At 44.5% G+C, this 24176-nt stretch overlaps 1 protein-coding gene across 1 annotated transcript in view; it reads right to left on the bottom strand.

Annotated features, from left to right (window-relative positions):
* LOC306973774 (F-actin-uncapping protein LRRC16A-like) overlaps positions 1-22934 on the bottom strand; it is a gene marked incomplete at both ends in the record, with an annotated part of 33428 nt that extends 10494 nt beyond the window's left edge. Inside the window, 14 exons of the mRNA XM_079570767.1 lie at positions 940-1017; positions 1560-1663; positions 1734-1820; positions 1895-1989; positions 5545-5633; positions 5727-5802; positions 6836-6909; positions 6977-7047; positions 7112-7203; positions 7911-8023; positions 8162-8221; positions 17184-17234; positions 17704-17798; positions 22901-22934. Of these exons, the coding sequence (XP_079426893.1) occupies positions 940-1017; positions 1560-1663; positions 1734-1820; positions 1895-1989; positions 5545-5633; positions 5727-5802; positions 6836-6909; positions 6977-7047; positions 7112-7203; positions 7911-8023; positions 8162-8221; positions 17184-17234; positions 17704-17798; positions 22901-22934 (1119 nt within the window). The remainder of the gene's footprint in view (positions 1-939; positions 1018-1559; positions 1664-1733; positions 1821-1894; positions 1990-5544; positions 5634-5726; positions 5803-6835; positions 6910-6976; positions 7048-7111; positions 7204-7910; positions 8024-8161; positions 8222-17183; positions 17235-17703; positions 17799-22900) is intronic.
* Positions 22935-24176: the final 1242 nt, after the last annotated feature.

Here is a 24176-nt window from a genome sequence, read left to right as displayed (position 1 = left end):
CCACGAGAAGAACCACAGGGACAAGAAGAACCACAGGGACAAGAAGAACCACAGGGACCATGAGAAGAACCACAGGGACAAGAAGAACCACAGGGACCATAAGAAGAACCACAGGGACAAGAAGAACCACAGGACAAGAAGAACCACAGGGACCATAAGAAGAACCACAGGGACAAGAAGAACCACAGGACAAGAAGAACCACAGGGACAAGAAGAACCACAGGGACGAGAAGAACCACAGGGACAAGAAGAACCACAGGGACAAGAAGAACCACAGGGACCATAAGAAGAACCACAGGGACAAGAAGAACCACAGGGACAAGAAGAACCACAGGGACAAGAAGAACCAGAGGGACCATGAGAAGAACCACAGGGACAAGAAGAACCACAGGGACAAGAAGAACCACAGGGACAAGAAGAACCACAGGGACCATGAGAAGAACCACAGGGACAAGAAGAACCACAGGGACAAGAAGAACCACAGGGACCATGAGAAGAACCACAGGGACAAGAAGAACCACAGGGACAAGAAGAACCACAGGGACCACGAGAAGAACCACAGGGACAAGAAGAACCACAGGGACCACGAGAAGAACCACAGGGACAAGAAGAACCACAGGGACCATGAGAAGAACCACAGGGACCATAAGAAGAACCACAGGGACCATGAGAAGAACCACAGGGACCATGAGAAGAACCACAGTTAGAACTAAACTCATCCTGAGTCTGTGATGAAAACATTCACTGTTTCATCAGTTCATTCTTTCAACTTTAATTCATCCTTGACTTGATTCAGAAAAGTATCTAAAGTATCAATACTTTGATCAAATATCGCAGCAAAAGTATCGCGATATATTTGCAAAGCGACACATTGTCCTGTAGTAACAAAACCCCGTCCAGACGACTGCCCTTCGTGAGGCTGTAGTGTTTGTGTGAGACCTGTTCCACGGAGCAGTCGCTGTGAGAAACGTCCAGCATCTCCAGAACGTTGGCTTCACCCAGGAAACTGTGGAGCTGCTGAAGAACCAGAGGAGGAACGTGAGATCACAGGGATCACACAGAGATAGACACAGACGCATCTCGTCATAGAAGGGGGCGTGGCTTCGCTTTAGGGAAATTCAAATTTTCCCTCTTTTGAGCCATTTTCTGGTGGAATATGAACTTATTTATCACATAAATAAAGTCCAGTCTAAATCGGGTCCATATGGATATTTTCTCACAGCAGATTGTTCAGTAGAAGTGAAAAAACTGCAGTTGTAGCTAGCGCTAGCTAACCGTTAGCATTAGCCCGATGCTAACATGTAGCATTATGTTAGCATTCTCCGTTATTCATGTATTTATGGGCTGTTGAACCACTTTGCTCCTCCCCATGTCTTTGTATCTTTATTTAGTAGAAACTATTTTCATAATTCAGAATTTGTTAAAGTAGTTTTTGAATAATTAGAGAAAGTTTACTTTTTTTTTAAATTGTTTTCCCCCTTAACTGTTTTCAAACATGACCATATATGGGCGATTCCAGAGATGCGTCTGTATCTATCTGACAGATCGCTCAGACTCACCCCCAGGTCGTCGCCCCGCAGCGAGTTGGCCGACAGGTTGAGCTCCTTCAGGCTGGAGCTGATGACGGGGTTGGAGCTCAGAGACTGAAACACACTGTTCACTCCTGCAGGAAACACGGAGACACAAAAGTTTCAATGGTTCAGTTTTTGAATAAAGTCGATAGATCCTGAGACCTTTGGGGGAGAGTCCGGTTCTGCAGAGGTTCAGCCGCTTCAGGCCCAGGGGGAGTTTGGCGAGCTGCGCAGCCAGGGCCGCCGCGCCTGCGTCACATGACATCATCTCATTAACATAAACGGGGCGAATATGCAAATGAGGGGCTTGTTTTGATCGTCACCTTTGTCTTCGAGGGAGTTGTTACTGAGCGTCAGAGAGTGAAGCGCGGAGGCGGGGTTATGAGCCAGCGCCGCCGCCAACTTCTGAGCAAAGTCACTGCAACAGGGATTTCACAATAAAACAGGTGAAAACAGGAGGATTTCACAATAAAACAGGAGGATTTCAGAATAAAACCAGTGAAAACAGGAGGATTTCAGAATAAAACAGGGGGATTTCACAATAAAACAGGGGGATTTCACAATAAAACAGGAGGATTTCACAATAAAACAAGAGGATTTCAGAATAAAACAGGTGAAAACAAGAGGATTTCACAATAAAACAGGAGGATTTCAGAATAAAACAGGTGAAAACAGGAGGATTTCAGAATAAAACAGGTGAAAACAGGAGGATTTCACAATAAAACCAGTGAAAACAAGAGGATTTCACAATAAAACAGGAGGATTTCACAATAAAACAGGAGGATTTCACAATAAAACCAGTTAAAACAGGAGGATTTCAGAAGAAAACCGGTGAAAACAGGAGAATTTCAGAATAAAACTGGTGAAAACAGGAGGATTTCAGAATAAAACACTGAAAACAGGAGGATTTCAGAATAAAACTGGTGAAAACAGGAGGATTTTAGAATAAAACCAGTGAAAACAGGAGGATTTCAGAATAAAACAGGAGGATTTCACAATAAAACAGGTGAAAACAGGAGGATTTCACAATAAAACCGGTGAAAACAGGAGGATTTCAGAATAAAACAGGAGGATTTCAGAATAAAACACTGAAAACAGGAGGATTTCAGAATAAAACTGGTGAAAACAGGAGGATTTCAGAATAAAACACTGAAAACAGGAGGATTTCAGAATAAAACAGGAGGATTTCACAATGAAACAGGTGAAAACAGGAGGATTTCAGAATAAAACAGGGGGATTTCACAATAAAAGGAGGATTTCACAATAAAACAGGAGGATTTCAGAATAAAACAGGTGAAAACAGGAGGATTTCAGAATAAAACAGGTGAAAACAGGAGGATTTCACAATAAAACAGGAGGATTTCACAATAAAACCAGTGAAAACAAGAGGATTTCACAATAAAACAGGAGGATTTCACAATAAAACAGGAGGATTTCACAATAAAACCAGTTAAAACAGGAGGATTTCAGAAGAAAACCGGTGAAAACAGGAGAATTTCAGAATAAAACTGGTGAAAACAGGAGGATTTCAGAATAAAACTGGTGAAAACAGGAGGATTTTAGAATAAAACCAGTGAAAACAGGAGGATTTCAGAATAAAACAGGAGGATTTCACAATAAAACAGGTGAAAACAGGAGGATTTCAGAATAAAACAGGAGGATTTCAGAATAAAACACTGAAAACAGGAGGATTTCAGAATAAAACTGGTGAAAACAGGAGGATTTCAGAATAAAACACTGAAAACAGGAGGATTTCAGAATAAAACAGGAGGATTTCACAATGAAACAGGTGAAAACAGGAGGATTTCAGAATAAAACTGGTGAAAACAGGAGGATTTCAGAATAAAACAGGGGGATTTCACAATAAAACAGGTGAAAACAGGAGGATTTCAGAATAAAACACTGAAAACAGGAGGATTTCAGAATAAAACTGGTGAAAACAGGAGGATTTCACAATAAAACAGGTGAAAACAGGAGGATTTCAGAATAAAACACTGAAAACAGGAGGATTTCAGAATAAAACAGGAGGATTTCACAATGAAACAGGTGAAAACAGGAGGATTTCAGAATAAAACTGGTGAAAACAGGAGGATTTCAGAATAAAACAGGGGGATTTCACAATAAAACAGGTGAAAACAGGAGGATTTCAGAATAAAACACTGAAAACAGGAGGATTTCAGAATAAAACTGGTGAAAACAGAAGATTTTCAGAATAAAACCAGTTAAAACAGGAGGATTTCAGAATAAAACCGGTGAAAACAGGAAGATTTCACAATAAAACAGGGGGATTTCACAATAAAACAGGGGGATTTCACAATAAAACAGGGGGATTTCACAATAAAACAGGGGGATTTCACAATAAAACAGGGGGATTTCACAATAAAACAGGTGAAAACAGGGGGATTTCACAATAAAACAGGAGGATTTCACAATAAAAGAGGTGAAAACAGAAGATTTTCAGAATAAAACAGGTGAAAACAGGAGGATTTCAGAACAAAACCAGTTAAAACAGGAGGATTTCACAATAAAACCGGTGAAAACAGGAGGATTTCAGAATAAAACCGGTGAAAACAGAAGATTTTCAGAATAAAACAGGTGAAAACAGGAGGATTTCAGAATAAAACCGGTGAAAACAGGAGGATTTCAGAATAAAACCGGTGAAAACAGGAGGATTTCAGAATAAAACACTGAAAACTTAGGTAAATAATGTCTTTTATTGTGAAGGCCTGACCTGCTGTATATGAGGTAAATAATGTCTTTTATTGTGAAGGCCTGACCTGCTGTATATGAGGTAAATAATGTCTTTTATTGTGAAGGCCTGACCTCCTGTATATGAGGTAAATAATGTCTTTTATTGTGAAGGCCTGACCTGCTGTATATGAGGTAAATAATGTCTTTTATTGTGAAGGCCTGACCTCCTGTATATGAGGTAAATAATGTCTTTTATTGTGAAGGCCTGACCTGCTGTATATGAGGTAAATAATGTCTTTTATTGTGAAGGCCTGACCTGCTGTATATGAGGTAAATAATGTCTTTTATTGTGAAGGCCTGACCTGCTGTATATGAGGTAAATAATGTCCTTTATTGTGAAGGCCTGACCTGCTGTATATGAGGTAAATAATGTCTTTTATTGTGAAGGCCTGACCTCCTGTATATGAGGTAAATAATGTCTTTTATTGTGAAGGCCTGACCTCCTGTATATGAGGTAAATAATGTCCTTTATTGTGAAGGCCTGACCTGCTGTATATGAGGTAAATAATGTCTTTTATTGTGAAGGCCTGACCTCCTGTATATGAGGTAAATAATGTCTTTTATTGTGAAGGCCTGACCTGCTGTATATGAGGTAAATAATGTCTTTTATTGTGAAGGCCTGACCTCCTGTATATGAGGTAAATAATGTCTTTTATTGTGAAGGCCTGACCTGCTGTATATGAGGTAAATAATGTCTTTTATTGTGAAGGCCTGACCTGCTGTATATGAGGTAAATAATGTCTTTTATTGTGAAGGCCTGACCTGCTGTATATGAGGTAAATAATGTCTTTTATTGTGAAGGCCTGACCTGCTGTATATGAGGTAAATAATGTCTTTTATTGTGAAGGCCTGACCTGCTGTATATGAGGTAAATAATGTCCTTTATTGTGAAGGCCTGACCTGCTGTATATGAGGTAAATAATGTCCTTTATTGTGAAGGCCTGACCTGCTGTATATGAGGTAAATCATGTGTTTTATTGTGAAGGCCTGACCTGCTGTATATGAGGTAAATCATGTGTTTTATTGTGAAGGCCTGACCTGCTGTATATGAGGTAAATAATGTCTTTTATTGTGAAGGCCTGACCTGCTGTATATGAGGTAAATAATGTCTTTTATTGTGAAGGCCTGACCTGCTGTATATGAGGTAAATAGTGTCTTTTATTGTGAAGGCCTGACCTCCTGTATATGAGGTAAATCATGTGTTTTATTGTGAAGGCCTGACCTGCGCAGTCCAGCGTTGTCCAGCACCAGCTCCTCGAGGCGACTGGAGCGAGCGACCACACGGAGGAGCGCCTCGCTCGCCTCCGACGACTGAAACCACAACATGTAACGATAAACAACAATAATCACAATAATAAACAACAATAAACAACAATAATCATCATAATAATCTTCATAAGTCACCAGTTTGTGATCTTTCACGCAGAGTTTGATGAACCACTGGTTAAACTCCAGCGCTGAGATGATCGGGACCAGATCCCTGCAAACCAGAGCAGAAAAACATCAGCTCCATCACTGAGGTTCTTCTACAGAGGGACTATATTACATATTTTTTTGTCATTTTTTGGTCATTTTTTGTCATTTTTTTGTCATTTTATTTGTAAATATTTTGTAATTTTTATGTAATTTTTGTTCATTTTTGTTCATTTTTTTTCATTTTTTTTACTTTTTTGTAATTTTTTCAGTTTTTTTGTCTTTTGTTGCCCGTTTGTCTGTTTTTTTTTCTCATTTTTTGTTATTATTCTTTAATTTTTTTTCCATTTTGTTGTGGTTTTTGGTCATTTTTTGGTCATTTTTTTTCTCATTTGTCATTTTTCTGTAATTTTTTTCTAATTTTTTTCTTAATTTTTTTCTAATTTTTTGTATTTTTTTTGCCTTTTTTTTCATCTTTTTTTTCTTTTTTTTCATTTTTCCATTTTTTCTTTCTTTTTTTTCTCATTTTTTTTCTCATTTGTTATTTTTCTGTAAATTTTTGGTCATTTTTTTGTCATTTTTCTGTAAATTTTTTCTAAATTTTTTAAATTTTTTTTTAAAAAAAAGTCATTTTTTTGTCCGTTTTTTTGTCCGTTTTTGTCATTTTTGTGTCATTTTTTTGTAAATTTTTTTCAGTTTTTTTGTCAATTTTTTGTCAGCTTTTTTCTACAGAGGGACTATAGAGACATTGTCATTTTTTTGTGTTTTTTGTGGTCAGTTTTTTTGGGTCATTTTTTGTCATTTTGTTGTAATTTTGTTGTAATTTTTTGTCATTTTTTGTAATTTTTTTTGTCATTTTTTCTTTTTTTTTTCAGTTTTTTGTCAGTTTTTTTTATTTAAAAAAAAAAAAAAATTTTTTTTTTCTTTTTTTTTTCAATTTTTTTTCCCATTTTTTTTAATTTTTTTTTTAATTTTTTGTTTTCATTTTTTTGTCAGTTTTTTTTGTCAGTTTTTGTCATTTTTTGTAATTTTTTGTCATTAATCAACAGTAAAATAAAGTGACGATCCACAGTCTTCATCTCCTTCAGCTTCAGACTCGCCTGTTGTCCAGGTGGATGAAGTCCTGCAGCGTCAGCTCCCTCGTGTCCTGACTCAGATAAATGGTGTCCACGTCCTGAAGCAGATCAGAACTTAATAACGGGAGCAGGTCCATAAACATCTGGTGTTTGATGCCGACTCACCCACTGCACCTCGTCTCTGTACGGAAGCCCCAGGAGGTCACACACACACAGGTACTGCAGAGAGAAGCCTCCTGAAAACATATAATACAGATATAATATAATATAACAGGGTAAAGAAGTAAAGACATTCATTACCGCACGGGCCCAGCTCCGGTCTGCTGTTCCCCCACCTCTCCAGCAGGGGCGCCGCTCTCTCCGGAGGCTTCAGGCTCAGCTTCAGCAGCTTCCTGACAGACGGACTTAGCGTTTATTCGACAGACAGATATAAACAAAAATAAAAACACGTGACAGCGGCTTTTTTTTTGTCATTTTTTGGTCATTTTTTCTCATTTTTTGTAATTTTTTTGTCATTTTTTTGTCATTTTTTGGTCATTTTTTTGTCATTTTTTTTGTCATTTTTTTTGTCATTTTTTGTCATTTTTTTTGTCATTTTTTGTCATTTTTTTGTCATTTTTTGTACGTTTTTTGTCATTTTTTGTCATTTTTTTTGTCATTTTTTTTGTCATTTTTTTGTCATTTTTTGTCATTTTTTTGTCATTTTTTTGTCATTTTTTTGTCATTTTTTTGTCATTTTTTGTCAGTTTTTTGTCATTTTTTTGTCATTTTTTTGTCATTTTTTGTCAGTTTTTTGTCATTTTTTTGTCATTTTTTGTCATTTTTTGTCAGTTTTTTGTCATTTTTTTGTCATTTTTTTGTCATTTTTTTTGTCATTTTTTTTGTCATTTTTTTGTCATTTTTTGTCATTTTTTGGTCATTTTTTGTCATTTCTTTGTCATTTTTTTGTCATTTTTTGTCATTTTTTGTCATTTTTTGTCATTTTTTGTCATTTTTTTGTCCTTTTTTTTGTCATATTTTTGTCATTTTTTTTTGTCATTTTTTGTCATTTTTTTGTCATTTTTTTGTCATTTTTTGTTTTTGTCATTTTTTGGCTCACGTGGGCGGAGCTCCGGGGCAGATCCGCCGCAGACACAGGCCGATCCGAGCGATGACGTCATCTACTTCCGGCGAGCGCAGCGGCCAGACGCCACGCTCGTGCTCCAGGGCCAACTGCGGGGGGCGCCAGAGAGTCAGATCCGTGCAGAGACAGGGAGAGGCAGGAGGGGGCGACACAGAGACAGAGAGGCAGGAGGGGGCGTTACAGAGACAGGTCGATGGTAAAGCTCCGTCAGGGGAAGTGTTCTGTACCTGAGACGGGCTGTTGCTGCTCACGCCCTGCAGATCCAACAGACTGAACGACTGCTCCACCTGCAGCACAAGAATAATAATACGTGACATCGCTGTTATCAAGGCACGTTTATTTGTAGAGCACAATTCCTCCAGAGCAACGTTTGTTTTCAGACCAAAACCTTCAGCTAGGGCGGCTCAATTATTGAGAAAATAATAATCACGATTATTTTTGTCATAATTGAAATCACGATTATTCAAACGATTATTTGTTGCCTTTAAAAAAATCCACCAAAAAAGTGACAAAAATCCATCAAAAAAAGACAAAAATCCATCAAAAAAGTGACAAAAATCCATCAAAAAAGTGAGAAAAATCCATCAAAAAAGTGAGAAAAATCCATCAAAAAAGTGAGAAAAATCCATCAAAAAAAATGACAAAAATCCATAAAAAAGTGACAAAAATCCATCAAAAAAGTGACAAAAATCCATCAAAAAAATGACAAAAATCCACCAAAAAAATGACAAAAATCCATCAAAAAAATGACAAAAATCCATCAAAAAAATGACAAAAATCCATCAAAAAAGTGACAAAAATCCATAAAAAAAAGACAAAAATCCATAAAAAAAAAGACAAAAATCCATCAAAAAAAAAGACAAAAATCCATCAAAAAAATGACAAAAATCCATCAAAAAAGTGACAAAAATCCATCAAAAAAATGACAAAAATCCATCAAAAAAATGACAAAAATCCATCAAAAAAGTGACAAAAATCCATCAAAAAAAGACAAAAATCCATTAAAAAAAAGACAAAAATCCATCAAAAAAAAGACAAAAATCCATCAAAAAAGTGACAAAAATCCATCAAAAAAGTGACAAAAATCCATCAAAAAAGTGACAAAAATCCTTTAAAAAAAAGACAAAAATCCATCAAAAAAAAGACAAAAATCCATCAAAAAAGTGACAAAAATCCATCAAAAAAGTGACAAAAATCCATCAAAAAAGTGACAAAAATCCATCAAAAAAGTGACAAAAATCCATCAAAAAAGTGACAAAAATCCATCAAAAAAGTGACAAAAATCCATCAAAAAAGTGACAAAAATCCAGCAAAAAAGTGACAAAAATCCAGCAAAAAATGTGAAAAAAAAAAAGTAAAACAAAAAAATATTGCAAAAATAAAAAAAAATAAAACAATAAAAAATTATAAGCGATTTTTTGCGATTATGCTAATTTTGTCATCGTTTACTGTTGTAATCGAAATCGTAACCGAATAACCCCAGCGTCCTGAAGTAAAGTTTACTTTTAGCTCCACAAACCAGAGGAAGGAGAGGCTGAAAACTCACGGGAGCCACTTACAAACATCAGTCACTGTTTTCTTTTACTACAGACTCAACGGTCTCCTTTACACCAGGGTCTGGGTGATACTGGATCCTGATTGGCTGGTGCATTATTTTAGTCCGGTAGTTAAATTACTGGGATGTCACTCCGCTGTGGCGTCGCCATAGCAACGCCTGACACAGCTGAATCAGATAAAGGCGTAATTAGTGACTGACAGGAACGTATGAGATGGATTTAGTGTTTGCTAAATGTTTGTAGAGGAGAGTGAGCAGCTAGGTTAGCTACTGTTAATAACATATGAGCTTTACATTTCTATTGGAAACGGTTAAGGCTATTCATCATTTTCAGGCGTACATAAAATGATCCTGCATTGAAGCATCTTTGTCTGGATTAGTAAAGTCAAACATGTTAGTTTGAGTTGGGGGGGCCCAGGTGTGAGCGACTCCACCGCAGCTGTTTCCATAAACAGTTGAGCTGGTTGAGCTAGCTAGCTTTAGCTTCAGGTTAAACCTTGTAAAAGGTAAATAACTCCTGCCCACGAGTGCCGCATATCGGTGTTTCCTTCCAGGGAAAAGTGTTTTTTGTCTTTTTTTTGTTCTTTTTTTTTTCATTTTTTTCCATTTTTTTTTTCATTTTTTGTCATTTTTTGACATTTTTTGTAATTTTTTGTTTGTTTTTTGTCATTTTTTTTTCTTCATTTTTTTTCATTTTTTTGTATTTTTTTTCCATTTTTTTCCATTTTATTTTCATTTTTTTGTATTTTTTTGTCATTTTTTGTCATTTTTTTGTCATTTTTTGTCATTTATTTTTCATTTTTTCACATAAAAGTGTTTCCGGGTTAGTCCTGTTGTGTTGTGATTCTGTGCTGATGTTGTGTCGTTGAGCCTGACTGAGATCCTCGTAATAGCTGCGGAGAAAGACTCGCTCTGAGACCAGCCTTCAGTGACCGGCTCCTCGTTGTTTAGTCCTTACTTAACATTCCTCTGTCAGTGTCGAGCAGGAGTGAAGTCCATCGTCTCCGAAACGCGACAGACGTGTCTGAACGAGCCGCTCAGACGGAAAGTGTTTGTGCTGAAGTCCAGGGCGAGTTCAGACACGAGACCCTGAGGCTGCAGCAGGAGGCGGGACTTCACTGACAGGAGGCGGGACTTCACTGACAGGAGGCGGGACTTCACTGACAGGAGGCGGGACTTCACTGACAGGAGGAGGAGCCTGGACTTCACTGACAGGAGGAGGAGCCGGGACTTCACTGAGAGGAGGAGGAGCAAGGACTTCACTGACAGGAGGCGGGACTTCACTGACAGGAGGCGGGACTTCACTGAGAGGAGGCGGGACTTCACTGAGAGGAGCCAGGACTTCACTGAGAGGAGGAGGAGGCGGGACTTCACTGACATGAGGCGGGACTTCACTGACAGGAGGCGGGACTTCACTGACAGGAGGCGGGACTTCACTGACAGGAGGCGGGACTTCACTGACAGGAGCCAGGACTTCACTGACAGGAGGAGGAGCCAGGACTTCACTGACAGGAGGCGGGACTTCACTGACAGGAGGCGGGACTTCACTGACAGGAGCCAGGACTTCACTGAGAGGAGGAGGAGCCAGGACTTCACTGACAGGAGGCGGGACTTCACTGACAGGAGGAGGAGCCTGGACTTCACTGACAGGAGGAGGAGCCGGGACTTCACTGAGAGGAGGCGGGACTTCACTGACAGGAGGCGGGACTTCACTGAGAGGAGGCGGGACTTCACTGACAGGAGGCGGGACTTCACTGAGAGGAGGCGGGACTTCACTGACAGGAGCCAGGACTTCACTGAGAGGAGGAGGAGCCAGGACTTCACTGACATGAGGCGGGACTTCACTGACAGGAGGCGGGACTTCACTGACAGGAGGAGGAGCCAGGACTTCACTGACAGGAGGCGGGACTTCACTGACAGGAGGCGGGACTTCACTGAGAGGAGGAGGAGCCAGGACTTCACTGACAGGAGGAGGAGCCGGGACTTCACTGACAGGAGGCGGGACTTCACTGACAGGAGGCGGGACTTCACTGACAGGAGGCGGGACTTCACTGACAGGAGGCGGGACTTCACTGACAGGAGCCGGGACTTCACTGACAGGAGGCGGGACTTCACTGACAGGAGGAGGAGCCAGGACTTCACTGACAGGAGTCAGGACTTCACTGACAGGAGGAGGAGCCGGGACTTCACTGACAGGAGGAGGAGCCGGGACTTCACTGACAGGAGGAGGAGCCGGGACTTCACTGACAGGAGGCGGGACTTCACTGACAGGAGGAGGAGCCAGGACTTCACTGACAGGAGGAGGAGCCGGGACTTCACTGACAGGAGGCGGGACTTCACTGACAGGAGGCGGGACTTCACTGACAGGAGGAGGAGCCGGGACTTCACTGACAGGAGGAGGAGCCGGGACTTCACTGACAGGAGGCGGGACTTCACTGACAGGAGCCGGGACTTCACTGACAGGAGGAGGAGCCGGGACTTCACTGACAGGAGGAGGAGCCGGGACTTCACTGACAGGAGGAGGAGCCGGGACTTCACTGACAGGAGGAGGAGCCGGGACTTCACTGACAGGAGGCGGGACTTCACTGACAGGAGGAGGAGCCGGGACTTCACTGACAGGAGGAGGAGCCGGGACTTCACTGACAGGAGGCGGGACTTCACTGACAGGAGGCGGGACTTCACTGACAGGAGGAGGAGCCGGGACTTCACTGACAGGAGGAGGAGCCGGGACTTCACTGACAGGAGGCGGGACTTCACTGACAGGAGGCGGGACTTCACTGACAGGAGGCGGGACTTCACTGACAGGAGGCGGGACTTCACTGACAGGAGGCGGGACTTCACTGACAGGAGGCGGGACTTCACTGACAGGAGGCGGGACTTCACTGACAGGAGGCGGGACTTCACTGACAGGAGGCGGGACTTCACTGACAGGAGGAGGAGCCGGGACTTCACTGACAGGAGGCGGGACTTCACTGACAGGAGGCGGGACTTCACTGACAGGAGGCGGGACTTCACTGACAGGAGGCGGGACTTCACTGACAGGAGGCGGGACTTCACTGACAGGAGGCGGGACTTCACTGACAGGAGGCGGGACTTCACTGACAGGAGGCGGGACTTCACTGACAGGAGGCGGGACTTCACTGACAGGAGGCGGGACTTCACTGACAGGAGGCGGGACTTCACTGACAGGAGGCGGGACTTCACGGACAGGAGGCGGGACTTCACTGACAGGAGGCGGGACTTCACTGACAGGAGGCGGGACTTCACTGAGAGGAGGCGGGACTTCACTGACAGGAGGCGGGACTTCACAGACAGGAGCCGGGACTTCACTGACAGGAGGCGGGACTTCACTGACAGGAGGAGGAGCCAGGACTTCACTGACAGGAGGAGGAGTCAGGACTTCACTGACAGGAGGAGGAGCCAGGACTTCACTGACAGGAGGAGGAGCCGGGACTTCACTGACAGGAGGAGGAGGCGGGACTTCACTGACAGGAGGAGGAGCCGGGACTTCACTGACAGGAGGAGGAGGCTGGACTTCACTGACAGGAGGCGGGACTTCACTGACAGGAGGCGGGACTTCACTGACAGGAGGAGGAGCCAGGACTTCACTGACAGGAGGCGGGACTTCACTGACAGGAGGCGGGACTTCACTGACAGGAGGCGGGACTTCACTGACAGGAGGCGGGACTTCACTGACAGGAGGCGGGACTTCACTGACAGGAGGAGGAGCCAGGACTTCACTGACAGGAGGAGGAGCCAGGACTTCACTGACAGGAGGCGGGACTTCACTGACAGGAGGAGGAGCCTGGACTTCACTGACAGGAGGAGGAGCCAGGACTTCACTGACAGGAGGAGGAGCCAGGACTTCACTGACAGGAGGAGGAGCCAGGACTTCACTGACAGGAGGCGGGACTTCACTGACAGGAGGAGGAGCCATGACTTCACTGACAGGAGGCGGGACTTCACTGACAGGAGGAGGAGCCGGGACTTCACTGAGAGGAGGCGGGACTTCACTGACAGGAGGAGGAGCCATGACTTCACTGACAGGAGGCGGGACTTCACTGACAGGAGGAGGAGCCGGGACTTCACTGACAGGAGGCGGGACTTCACTGACAGGAGGAGGAGCCATGACTTCACTGACAGGAGGCGGGACTTCACTGACAGGAGGCGGGACTTCACTGACAGGAGGCGGGACTTCACTGACAGGAGGCGGGACTTCACTGACAGGAGGCGGGACTTCACTGACAGGAGGAGGCGGGACTTCACTGACAGGAGGCGGGACTTCACTGACAGAAGGAGGAGCCAGGACTTCACTGACAGGAGGAGGGACTTCACTGACAGGAGGAGGAGCCAGGACTTCACTGACAGGAGGCGGGACTTCACTGACAGGAGGAGGAGGCGGGACTTCACTGACAGGAGGCGGGACTTCACTGACAGGAGGAGGAGCCAGGACTTCACTGACAGGAGGCGGGACTTCACTGACAGGAGGAGGAGCCAGGACTTCACTGACAGGAGGAGGAGGAGCCAGGACTTCACTGACAGGAGGCGGGACTTCACTGACAGGAGGCAGGACTTCACTGACAGGAGGAGGAGCCGGGACTTCACTGACAGGAGGCGGGACTTCACTGACAGGAGGAGGAGCCAGGACTTCACTGACAGGAGGAGGAGGAGCCAGGACTTCACTGACAGGAGGCGGGACTTCACTGACAGGAGGAGGAGCCAGGACTTCACTGACAGGAGGAGGAGCCAGGACTTCACTGACAGGAGGCGGGACTTCACTGACAGGAGGCGGGACTTCACTGACAGGAGGCGGGACTTCACAGACAGGAGGCGGGACTTCACTGACAGGAGGAGGAGCCAGGACTTCACTGACAGGAGGAGGAGCCAGGACTTCACTGACAGGAGGCGGGACATCACTGACAGGAGGAGGAGCCAGGACTTCACTGACAGGAGCCAGGACTTCACTGACAGGAGGCGGGACTTCACTGACAGGAGGAGGAGGCGGGACTTCACTGACAGGAGGCGGAGGCGGGACTTCACTGACAGGAGGCGGGACTTCACTGACAGGAGGCGGGACTTCACTGACAGGAGCCGGGACTTCACTGACAGGAGGCGGGACTTCACTGACAGGAGGCGGGACTTCACTGACAGGAGGCGGGACTTCACTGACAGGAGGAGGAGCCAGGACTTCACTGACAGGAGGAGGAGCCAGGACTTCACTGACAGGAGGCGGGACTTCACTGACAGGAGGCGGGACTTCACTGACAGGAGGCGGGACTTCACTGACAGGAGGCGGGACTTCACTGACAGGAGGAGGAGCCAGGACTTCACTGACAGGAGGAGGAGCCGGGACTTCACTGACAGGAGGCGGGACTTCACTGAGAGGAGCCGGGACTTCACTGACAGGAGGCGGGACTTCACTGACAGGAGGCGGGACTTCACTGACAGGAGGCGGGACTTCACTGACAGGAGGAGGAGCCGGGACTTCACTGACAGGAGGCGGGACTTCACTGACAGGAGGCGGGACTTCACTGACAGGAGGAGGAGCCGGGACTTCACTGACAGGAGGCGGGACTTCACTGAGAGGAGGCGGGACTTCACTGACAGGAGGCGGGACTTCACTGACAGGAGGCGGGACTTCACTGACAGGAGGAGGAGCCAGGACTTCACTGACAGGAGGCGGGACTTCACTGAGAGGAGCCGGGACTTCACTGACAGGAGGCGGGACTTCACTGACAGGAGGCGGGACTTCACTGACAGGAGGCGGGACTTCACTGACAGGAGGAGGAGCCGGGACTTCACTGACAGGAGGCGGGACTTCACTGACAGGAGGCGGGACTTCACTGACAGGAGCCGGGACTTCACTGACAGGAGGCGGGACTTCACTGACAGGAGGCGGGACTTCACTGACAGGAGGAGGAGCCAGGACTTCACTGACAGGAGGAGGAGCCGGGACTTCACTGACAGGAGGCGGGACTTCACTGACAGGAGGCGGGACTTCACTGACAGGAGGCGGGACTTCACTGACAGGAGGAGGAGCCGGGACTTCACTGACAGGAGCCGGGACTTCACTGACAGGAGGAGGAGCCAGGACTTCACTGACAGGAGGCGGGACTTCACTGACAGGAGGCGGGACTTCACTGACAGGAGGAGGAGCCAGGACTTCACTGACAGGAGGAGGAGCCAGGACTTCACTGACAGGAGGCGGGACTTCACTGACAGGAGGAGGAGCCGGGACTTCACTGACAGGAGGAGGAGCCAGGACTTCACTGACAGGAGGCGGGACTTCACTGACAGGAGGAGGAGCCAGGACTTCACTGACAGGAGGCGGGACTTCACTGACAGGAGGAGGAGCCAGGACTTCACTGACAGGAGGCGGGACTTCACTGACAGGAGGCGGGACTTCACTGACAAGAGGCGGGACTTCACTGACAGGAGGAGGAGCCAGGACTTCACTGACAGGAGGCGGGACTTCACTGACAGGAGGCGGGACTTCACTGACAGGAGGCGGGACTTCACTGACAGGAGGCGGGACTTCACTGACAGGAGGAGGAGGCGGGACTTCACTGACAGGAGGCGGGACTTCACTGACAGGAGGAGGAGCCAGGACTTCACTGACAGGAGGCGGGACTTCACTGACAGGAGGCGGGACTTCACTGACATCAGGACTTCACTGACATCAGGACTTCACTGCCCCCTTGTGGGAAGTGTTATTTCCGTTTTGAGTTTCGTGTGTTTTGTCCTCTTGGTGCCTCCGTAGTTCAGTTTTGCTCCAAAAGTCAAACTCCTCCGTGTTTCAGCCTGTACTTTTATTTGTGAGTATAAATATATATGTATATATATATGTCTTAGCTGGAACTAGATAATACATTTAGTCATTTTAGCAAGATTTCAATTCGGAATTAGTAAGAAAATATTCAACGCTAATCCCACTAGCATCCCTATGGCTTTTCCCATGTAAATTAGCATCGTGCTAATCGCTGGCTAATGCGGTCGTTTCTTGAGGGTTTAGCTAATCCTAAACTACTTATTTTATATTTTCCTTCTTTGTGTTTCTGTTTATTTCTGCCCATGGTTCTGTTTTATAGACACTACTGTTTAAAATAACTTTTCTTTGAGAGCTTGAGTCAAAATATATTGTTTGAAGCAGAATAAAAATCTCAGGGCCTGAACTTTCCCTCTGCAGCAGAAACATCTCAGGGATATTTGATCTGCTTTACCCAGAATGCACCGGGGCGCAGGCTGTGGGAAACAGAGAGAGAAGCTCCGCCCTCAGATGAAGCTCCGCCCCCACACGAAACTCCGCCCCCACATGGAGCTCCATCAAAACAAGCGTCGAACTTCAGGACCGGGTCACACAAACCAGGACTAAACCAGGTCTAAACCAGGACTAAACCAGGACTAAACCAGGACTAAACCAGGACTAAACCAGGACTAAACCAGGACTAAACCAGGACTAAACCAGGACTAATCCAGGACTAAACCTGCTTTACCTAAACCAGGACTAAACACAATAAAAAGTGTTCCCTAAACGGCTCTGAGCTGCTGTTTGATGATGTGAGATCAGACGATACAGGGAACAGAGAGTCGTCTGTTCAGGAGAGAAAAAAATGATCTGGAATTTAAACAGCTGCACAAGAGAGAGAGGGGAGAGAGGGGGGGGGGGGGGGGAGAGAGGGGGAGGAGCTTCTGACCTTCACAGGGACTCGGGCCGACAGCAGGAGGAGCCGATGAGACGCCAACACCTGAAGAACCACAGGATTATTAAAGAGGCTCCTGTACTTTAGGGCAGGAAAACATCTGTAAAAACATCTGTAAACATCTGTAAAAACATCTGTAAAATGGATTTGCTTTAACCTCTTCTTCTCCAGCTCTGCTTTACCCAAATCTAAAAACTTCAATCATCCAAATAGCGACACAAACAAGGATGACAAAGCAACAAAAGAGCGACAAATCAAAGAGTGATGATTAAACTCCTGCAGTCCAGAGCTCTTTAGATTTGGGTAAAGCTGACCCGTAGAAAAGGGTTTGGTTTGTATCAGACGATTCAACAATAAGGAAACACAATGAGGAATGTAACCATTAAAGTAACTTGTAATCAGCGCTGAGTCATGTGACCCTTGGAGGCGGAGTCTCCAGATCCAACAGCGACACGAGTGGCTCAGATACATGTGGGCGTCGCCCGTCGGCGTCGCCGTAGTTACTGTCACTCACCAGGATCCTGTTCTCCACTTTGTCCTTGACCTCCAGCTGAACTCTGACCTTCAGCTCCACTTTGACCCCGCGGCCCACGGCCTCGTGCACGCTCTCTGGAAAACAGGACATGGAGTCATTGACCTTTTGAAGAAACATCTGCCCCGAGCTTTAACTTCACCTTCCTCCCCCACAGCATGACGCTGCCCCCCCCGTATGCCCCAGTGTGTATTCTGCTTTAAAGAGGGCGTGTTCTGCTTTAAAGAGGGGGTGTTCTGCTTTAAAGAGGGCGTGTTCTGCTTTAAAGAGGGCGTGTTCTGCTTTAAAGAGGGCGTGTTCTGCTTTAAAGAGGGCGTGTTCTGCTTTAAAGAGGGCGTGTTCTGCTTTAAAGAGGGGGTGTTCTGCTTTAAAGAGGGGGTGTTCTGCTTTAAAGAGGGGGTGTTCTGCTTTAAAGAGGGGGTGTTCTGCTTTAAAGAGGGGGTGTTCTGCTTTAAAGAGGGCGTGTTCTGCTTTAAAGAGGGGGTGTTCTGCTTTAAAGAGGGGGTGTTCTGCTTTAAAGAGGGCGTGTTCTGCTTTAAAGAGGGCGTGTTCTGCTTTAAAGAGGGGGTGTTCTGCTTTAAAGAGGGGGTGTTCTGCTTTAAAGAGGGCGTGTTCTGCTTTAAAGAGGGGGTGTTCTGCTTTAAAGAGGGGGTGTTCTGCTTTAAAGAGGGGGTGTTCTGCTTTAAAGAGGGGGTGTTCTGCTTTAAAGAGGGGGTGTTCTGCTTTTGTCAGGCCCATAGCACCAGTCTATATCACCCTACAATGATGACAAACCTTCTGTTGGTCTGTAAATGCAGTAAATTAGAATAACTGCCTTGTATAAAATGTCTCTCTCAAAATGGCTGTAGTGAATGGCAAAAAAATGACAAAAAAAATGACAAAAAAAATGAAAAAAAGTGACAAAAAAATGACAAAAATGTGACAAAAATGTGACAAAAATGTGACAAAAAAATGACAAAAAAACGACAAAAAAATGAGAAAAAATGAAAAAAAATGTCAAAAAATGACAAAAAAGTGGAAAAAAAGTGGGAAAAAAGTGGAAAAAAATGACAAAAAAATGACAAAAAATGACAAAAAATGACAAAAAGTGACAAAAAAGTGACAAAAAATTGCAAAAAAATGACAAAAAAATGACCAAAAAAATGACAAAAAAATGACACAAAAATGACAAAAAAGTAACAAAATAGGCCTCTGTCTCTTTAAGAACCTCTGAGCCTTTAGACACGCCCCCTCCACACGCTGTCTGTGGCATCAGTGGGGAGGGGGTTCTGCTGAGGAGCAGTGGTTGGTTACTCGGCTGGTGACCAAAGCTCGGAGGCGTCTCCAGGAGGTGGGGGCGTTCCTAGGAGGACTCAGGCAAACCTATCCCTAAAATGGCCGCCATCAGAGTTTTTACAGATTACTCAGAAATACGTGAATGTGCCAAGGCAACACTTCAGCCATGTTTTTAATGAGGGAGTGACAGAATAACAGGATGGAAAGCTAAGTTTTGTAAAAAGTAACACAGAAAATTCTCTCTCTCTCCTCTCTTCTCCTGGAATTTGACAAATAGAAATAATTTTAAAATTCTAACTGACCTAAAAAAATATCTAAGTTCATTCTGGTTTCATGTCAGAGAGAAACAAGTGTACGTGAACATCTGGTTCTCTCTGTAAAACTAAACCAGATCCTAAATCTAGGGCTGTGCAATTAATCGAAATTCGATTACGATTTCGATTACAACAGTAAACGATTACAAAATTAGCATAATCGCAAAAAATCGATTATTTTTTTTTTTCAATATATATATATTTTTTTCCACATTTTTTTTTCAAAATTTTGGATTTTTGTCTTTTTTTTGATGGATTTTTGTCACTTTTTTGATGGATTTTTGTCTTTTTTTGATGGATTTTTGTCACTTTTTTGATGGATTTTTGTCACTTTTTTGATGGATTTTTGTCACTTTTTTGATGGATTTTTGTCACTTTTTTGATGGATTTTTGTCACTTTTTTGATGGATTTTTGTCACTTTTTTGATGGATTTTTGTCTTTTTTTTAATGGATTTTTGTCACTTTTTTGATGGATTTTTGTCACTTTTTTGATGGATTTTTGTCACTTTTTTGATGGATTTTTGTCACTTTTTTAATGGATTTTTGTCACTTTTTTGATGGATTTTTGTCACTTTTTTGATGGATTTTTGTCACTTTTTTGATGGATTTTTGTCACTTTTTTGATGGATTTTTGTCACTTTTTTGATGGATTTTTGTCACTTTTTTGATGGTTTTTTGTCACTTTTTTGATGGATTTTTGTCACTTTTTTGATGGATTTTTGTCACTTTTTTGATGGATTTTTGTCTTTTTTTGCTGGATTTTTGTCTTTTTTTGCTGGATTTTTGTCTTTTTTTTGAAGGATTTTTGTCACTTTTTTGATGGATTTTTTTTAAAGGCAACAAATAATCGTTTGAATAATCGTGATTTCAATTATGACAAAAATAATCGTGATTATTATTTTTTCAATAATCGAGCCGCCCTACCTAAATCCCTCTGAGAAAATCTACTACTGCTAATGCGTCACAACAACATAAAACATTTTCCTTCATCATAACGATGTCACGAACTCCAGCAGGAGCTTCACACTGACCTGGTGAAGCTTCTGAACGTGTCTGAGGATCTGAGAGGGTTTGGTTTCTGTGGAGCCGTGAGAAACTTCACATGGAGTTATTTATATCAGAGACGCCACAAACTCCAGCTCAGACCCGGAGTCTGATCCGGAGTCTGGGTCAGAGTCACAGTTACAATTAAAGTAACAGTTACAGTTACAGTTTAAATCATGATCTTTGAACTTTATTCTTCACTTTCACGCCTTTATGACGTCAGGGCTGTGCAATTAATCCAAACTCCATCATGATTTACATTATTACACTAAACCATTATTCAATTAGCAGAATCGGAAAAGAAACGTGTTATTTTAATATTTAATTACTATTATTTTTTTTTCATTTTTTCATTTTTTTTTTTGCACTTTTTTTTTTTTTCAAATATTTTAAAATACTTTTCAATTTTTTGTTGATTTTTTTTTATTTTTATCTCAGGCCACTGGGATTATTTTCCCGTCTTATTTCACGGCCACGGCTCAGAAACAAACTGCGCCGTGTGATGATGTCATCAGGCCGCGCCGCTCACTTTACCAGGTGTGAGGACTGACCAGCAGGGGGCAGGTGTGAGGACTGACCAGCAGGGGGCAGGTGTGAGGGCTGACCAGCAGGGGGCAGGTGTGAGGGCTGGCCAGCAGGGGGCAGGTGTGAGGCCAGCAGGGGGCAGGTGTGAGGGCTGACCAGCAGGGGGCAGGTGTGAGGGCTGGCCAGCAGGGGGCAGGTGTGAGGGCAGACCAGCAGGGGGCAGGTGTGAGGGCTGACCAGCAGGGGGCAGGTGTGAGGACTGGCCAGCAGGGGGCAGGTGTGAGGGCAGCAAATTTTTGGATTTTTGTCACTTTTTCTGCTGGATTTTTGTCTTTTTATTGATGGATTTTTGTCTTTTTTCTGCTGGATTTTTGTCACTTTTTTGATGGATTTTTGTCACTTTTTTGCTGGATTTTTGTCACTTTTTTGCTGGATTTTTGTCACTTTTTTGATGGATTTTTGTCACTTTTTCTGCTGGATTTTTGTCACTTTTTTGATGGATTTTTGTCACTTTTTTGATGGATTTTTGTCACTTTTTTGCTGGATTTTTGTCACTTTTTTGATGGATTTTTGTCACTTTTTTGATGGATTTTTGTCACTTTTTTGCTGGATTTTTGTCACTTTTTCTGCTGGATTTTTGTAATTTTTTGATGGATTTTTGTAATTTTTTTGCTGGATTTTTGTCACTTTTTTGCTGGATTTTTGTCTTTTTTCTGATGGATTTTTGTCACTTTTTTGATGGATTTTTGTCACTTTTTTGCTGGATTTTTGTCACTTTTCTGCTGGATTTTTGTAATTTTTTGATGGATTTTTGTAATTTTTTTGCTGGATTTTTGTCACTTTTTTGCTGGATTTTTGTCACTTTTTTGATGGATTTTTGTCACTTTTTTGCTGGATTTTTGTCACTTTTTTGATGGATTTTTGTCACTTTTTTGCTGGATTTTTGTCACTTTTTTGATGGATTTTTGTCACTTTTTTGCTGGATTTTTGTCACTTTTTTGATGGATTTTTGTCACTTTTTTGATGGATTTTTGTCACTTTTTTGCTGGATTTTTGTCACTTTTTTGCTGGATTTTTGTCACTTTTTTGATGGATTTTTGTCACTTTTTTCAGGGGGCAGGTGTGAAACAGAGACTTCTCCTTAATCGTTTGGTTTGGTTTGTTTATCAGCTCACAGGCCTGTCTGTCTGCAGGAGGGAACCGGCCAAAACATGTACAATAGACGACGAGGACACGACACAAACACAGGACAAAACATGTACAATAGACGACGAGGACACGACACAAATCAACGACAACAGAGACAGAAACTTCTCCCACAGATCTGAGCAGAGACACTACAGTCACACGAGACACTGTTTCCACTTCACTCTCTTTGAAAAGTATCAGTAGTAAAAGTAGAAGTATCTGTAGTATGAGTATCTGTAGTATGAGTATCTGTAGTATGAGTATAAGTATGGAGAGTATTTGTGTTTCCTTGAGTGACTGAGCTCAGAGGAATGTCCCGCCCCCGCTCTGCTCCGATAAGGAAGTGCTCAGGTAACAGCCCCAGGACACACAAATATGGATACTACAAATACTGTGATGTACTGCTAGTACTACTGCAACTGTACTGCAACTGTACTGCAACTGTACTGCAACTGTACTGCAACTGTACTGCAACTATACTGCAAATACTACTACTGAGGTTATGAGTGTTTTTCTTTGATTTGTTTTTCAGTTTGAGGCTCATTTCTGTTTAGATTTAGAAAGAAACTATTACAAGTACTACTGCGAATACTGAAAATACTACTACACATACTCTAAATACTGCTACTGCAACTGCCAATACTAGGATTATACTCTCCATCCTCAGGAGAATGTGAAACTCCTGCAAATACTTGTACAACTTCTCCTCCTGTGACTTTATATGGAGTTGTCTCCCTCTGAAGCCACAGCTGCCCTGGGGCTGTGTGCCGGCCTGTGCCTGCTCCGCCCCTGCACATCCCCTCTGTCTCCCCCCATGCCCCCCCTCACTCACCCTGCAGCTCCGCGGGGAGGTCCTGCTCCTCCATGGTTCAGCGGGGGCTCACGGCAGCTGAGCCCGCCCTGTAGAGCTGCAGAGGCGGGTAAACTCCCAGTGAGGGGTCGGTGGTGGAGCTCCGGTGTTTGCGGCTCTCTCCCCCTCTCTGAGCCCGCCCTGAGGTGCAGTAAACCCGGGTAAACTCCCAGTGGCAGGTCGGTGGTGGAGCTCCGGGGGGCACTCTCCTCTCTGAATCCGCCCTGAGGTGCAGTAAACCCGGGTAAACTCCAGTGGAAGGTCGGTGGTGGAGCTCCGGTTCTCCGGGGGGCTCTCTCCTCTCTGAATCCGCCCTGAGGTGCACTAAACCCGGGTAAACTCCTCTGAAGTGTCGGTAAAGCTCCGGTTCTCTCGGAGCTCAAACCAAAGGTGTCCCGTTGTCTCTCACGTACCGTGCGTCAAGGTGTGCCGCGCGCGCTACCTGTGTCCGCCTTGCGCGCGCGCGGCCACGGTCTCGTGCACGCGCCGCGGCGGAATGTGCCCGCGGTGCGCGCTCACGGAGGGGTCAGGCCTGAAGAAGCCCTCCTGAGAAAGTGAGTTTTTCTGTGGAGTCCCAGCGCGTGCATGGCTCACACACATGCACGGGCGCACACACGCACACACGCACACACACGCACACACACACGCACACATACACACACGCACACACGCACACACACACACACACACACACACACGCACACGCACGCACACACACACACACACGCACACACACACACGCACACGCACACACACACGCACACACACGCACACACACACGCACACGCACACACACACACACACACACACACACACACACACACACACACACACGCACACGCACACGCACACGCACACACACACTGACAGAGTTCAGTTCCCACGTGTCTGACTCTGTGGAGCACGAGCGCGCACCGCCCTCTGGTGGACACAACTCAAACGTACAAGCCCCGCCTTTAACCGAGCTTCTCTCCAGTTCGGCTTTATTCAAATCTAAAAGTCTCTCACCTGGAGTTTACAGCATCAGTTGAAACTTCTGTAAGGAAAGGTTTTAGTTTGGTCTGAAGACGGAGCTGGAAAAAGCCCCACAGCAGTGACGGGTCAGTGATGGACTGAGACGGTCATGTATGACCACAGAAGGTCATGTATGACCACAGAAGGTCATGTATGACCACAGAAGGCACATGTTACATAGAACATACTGTCTACATCAGGGGCAACGTCAGGCCCGGGGGCCAAATTCGGTCCTCCAGCATAA

Source organism: Gobius niger (assembly GCF_951799975.1).
Source record: "Gobius niger genome assembly, chromosome: 14".
NCBI classification, from domain to species: Eukaryota; Metazoa; Chordata; class Actinopteri; order Gobiiformes; family Gobiidae; genus Gobius; species Gobius niger.
This window is presented reverse-complemented; position numbering and strand designations above follow the sequence as displayed.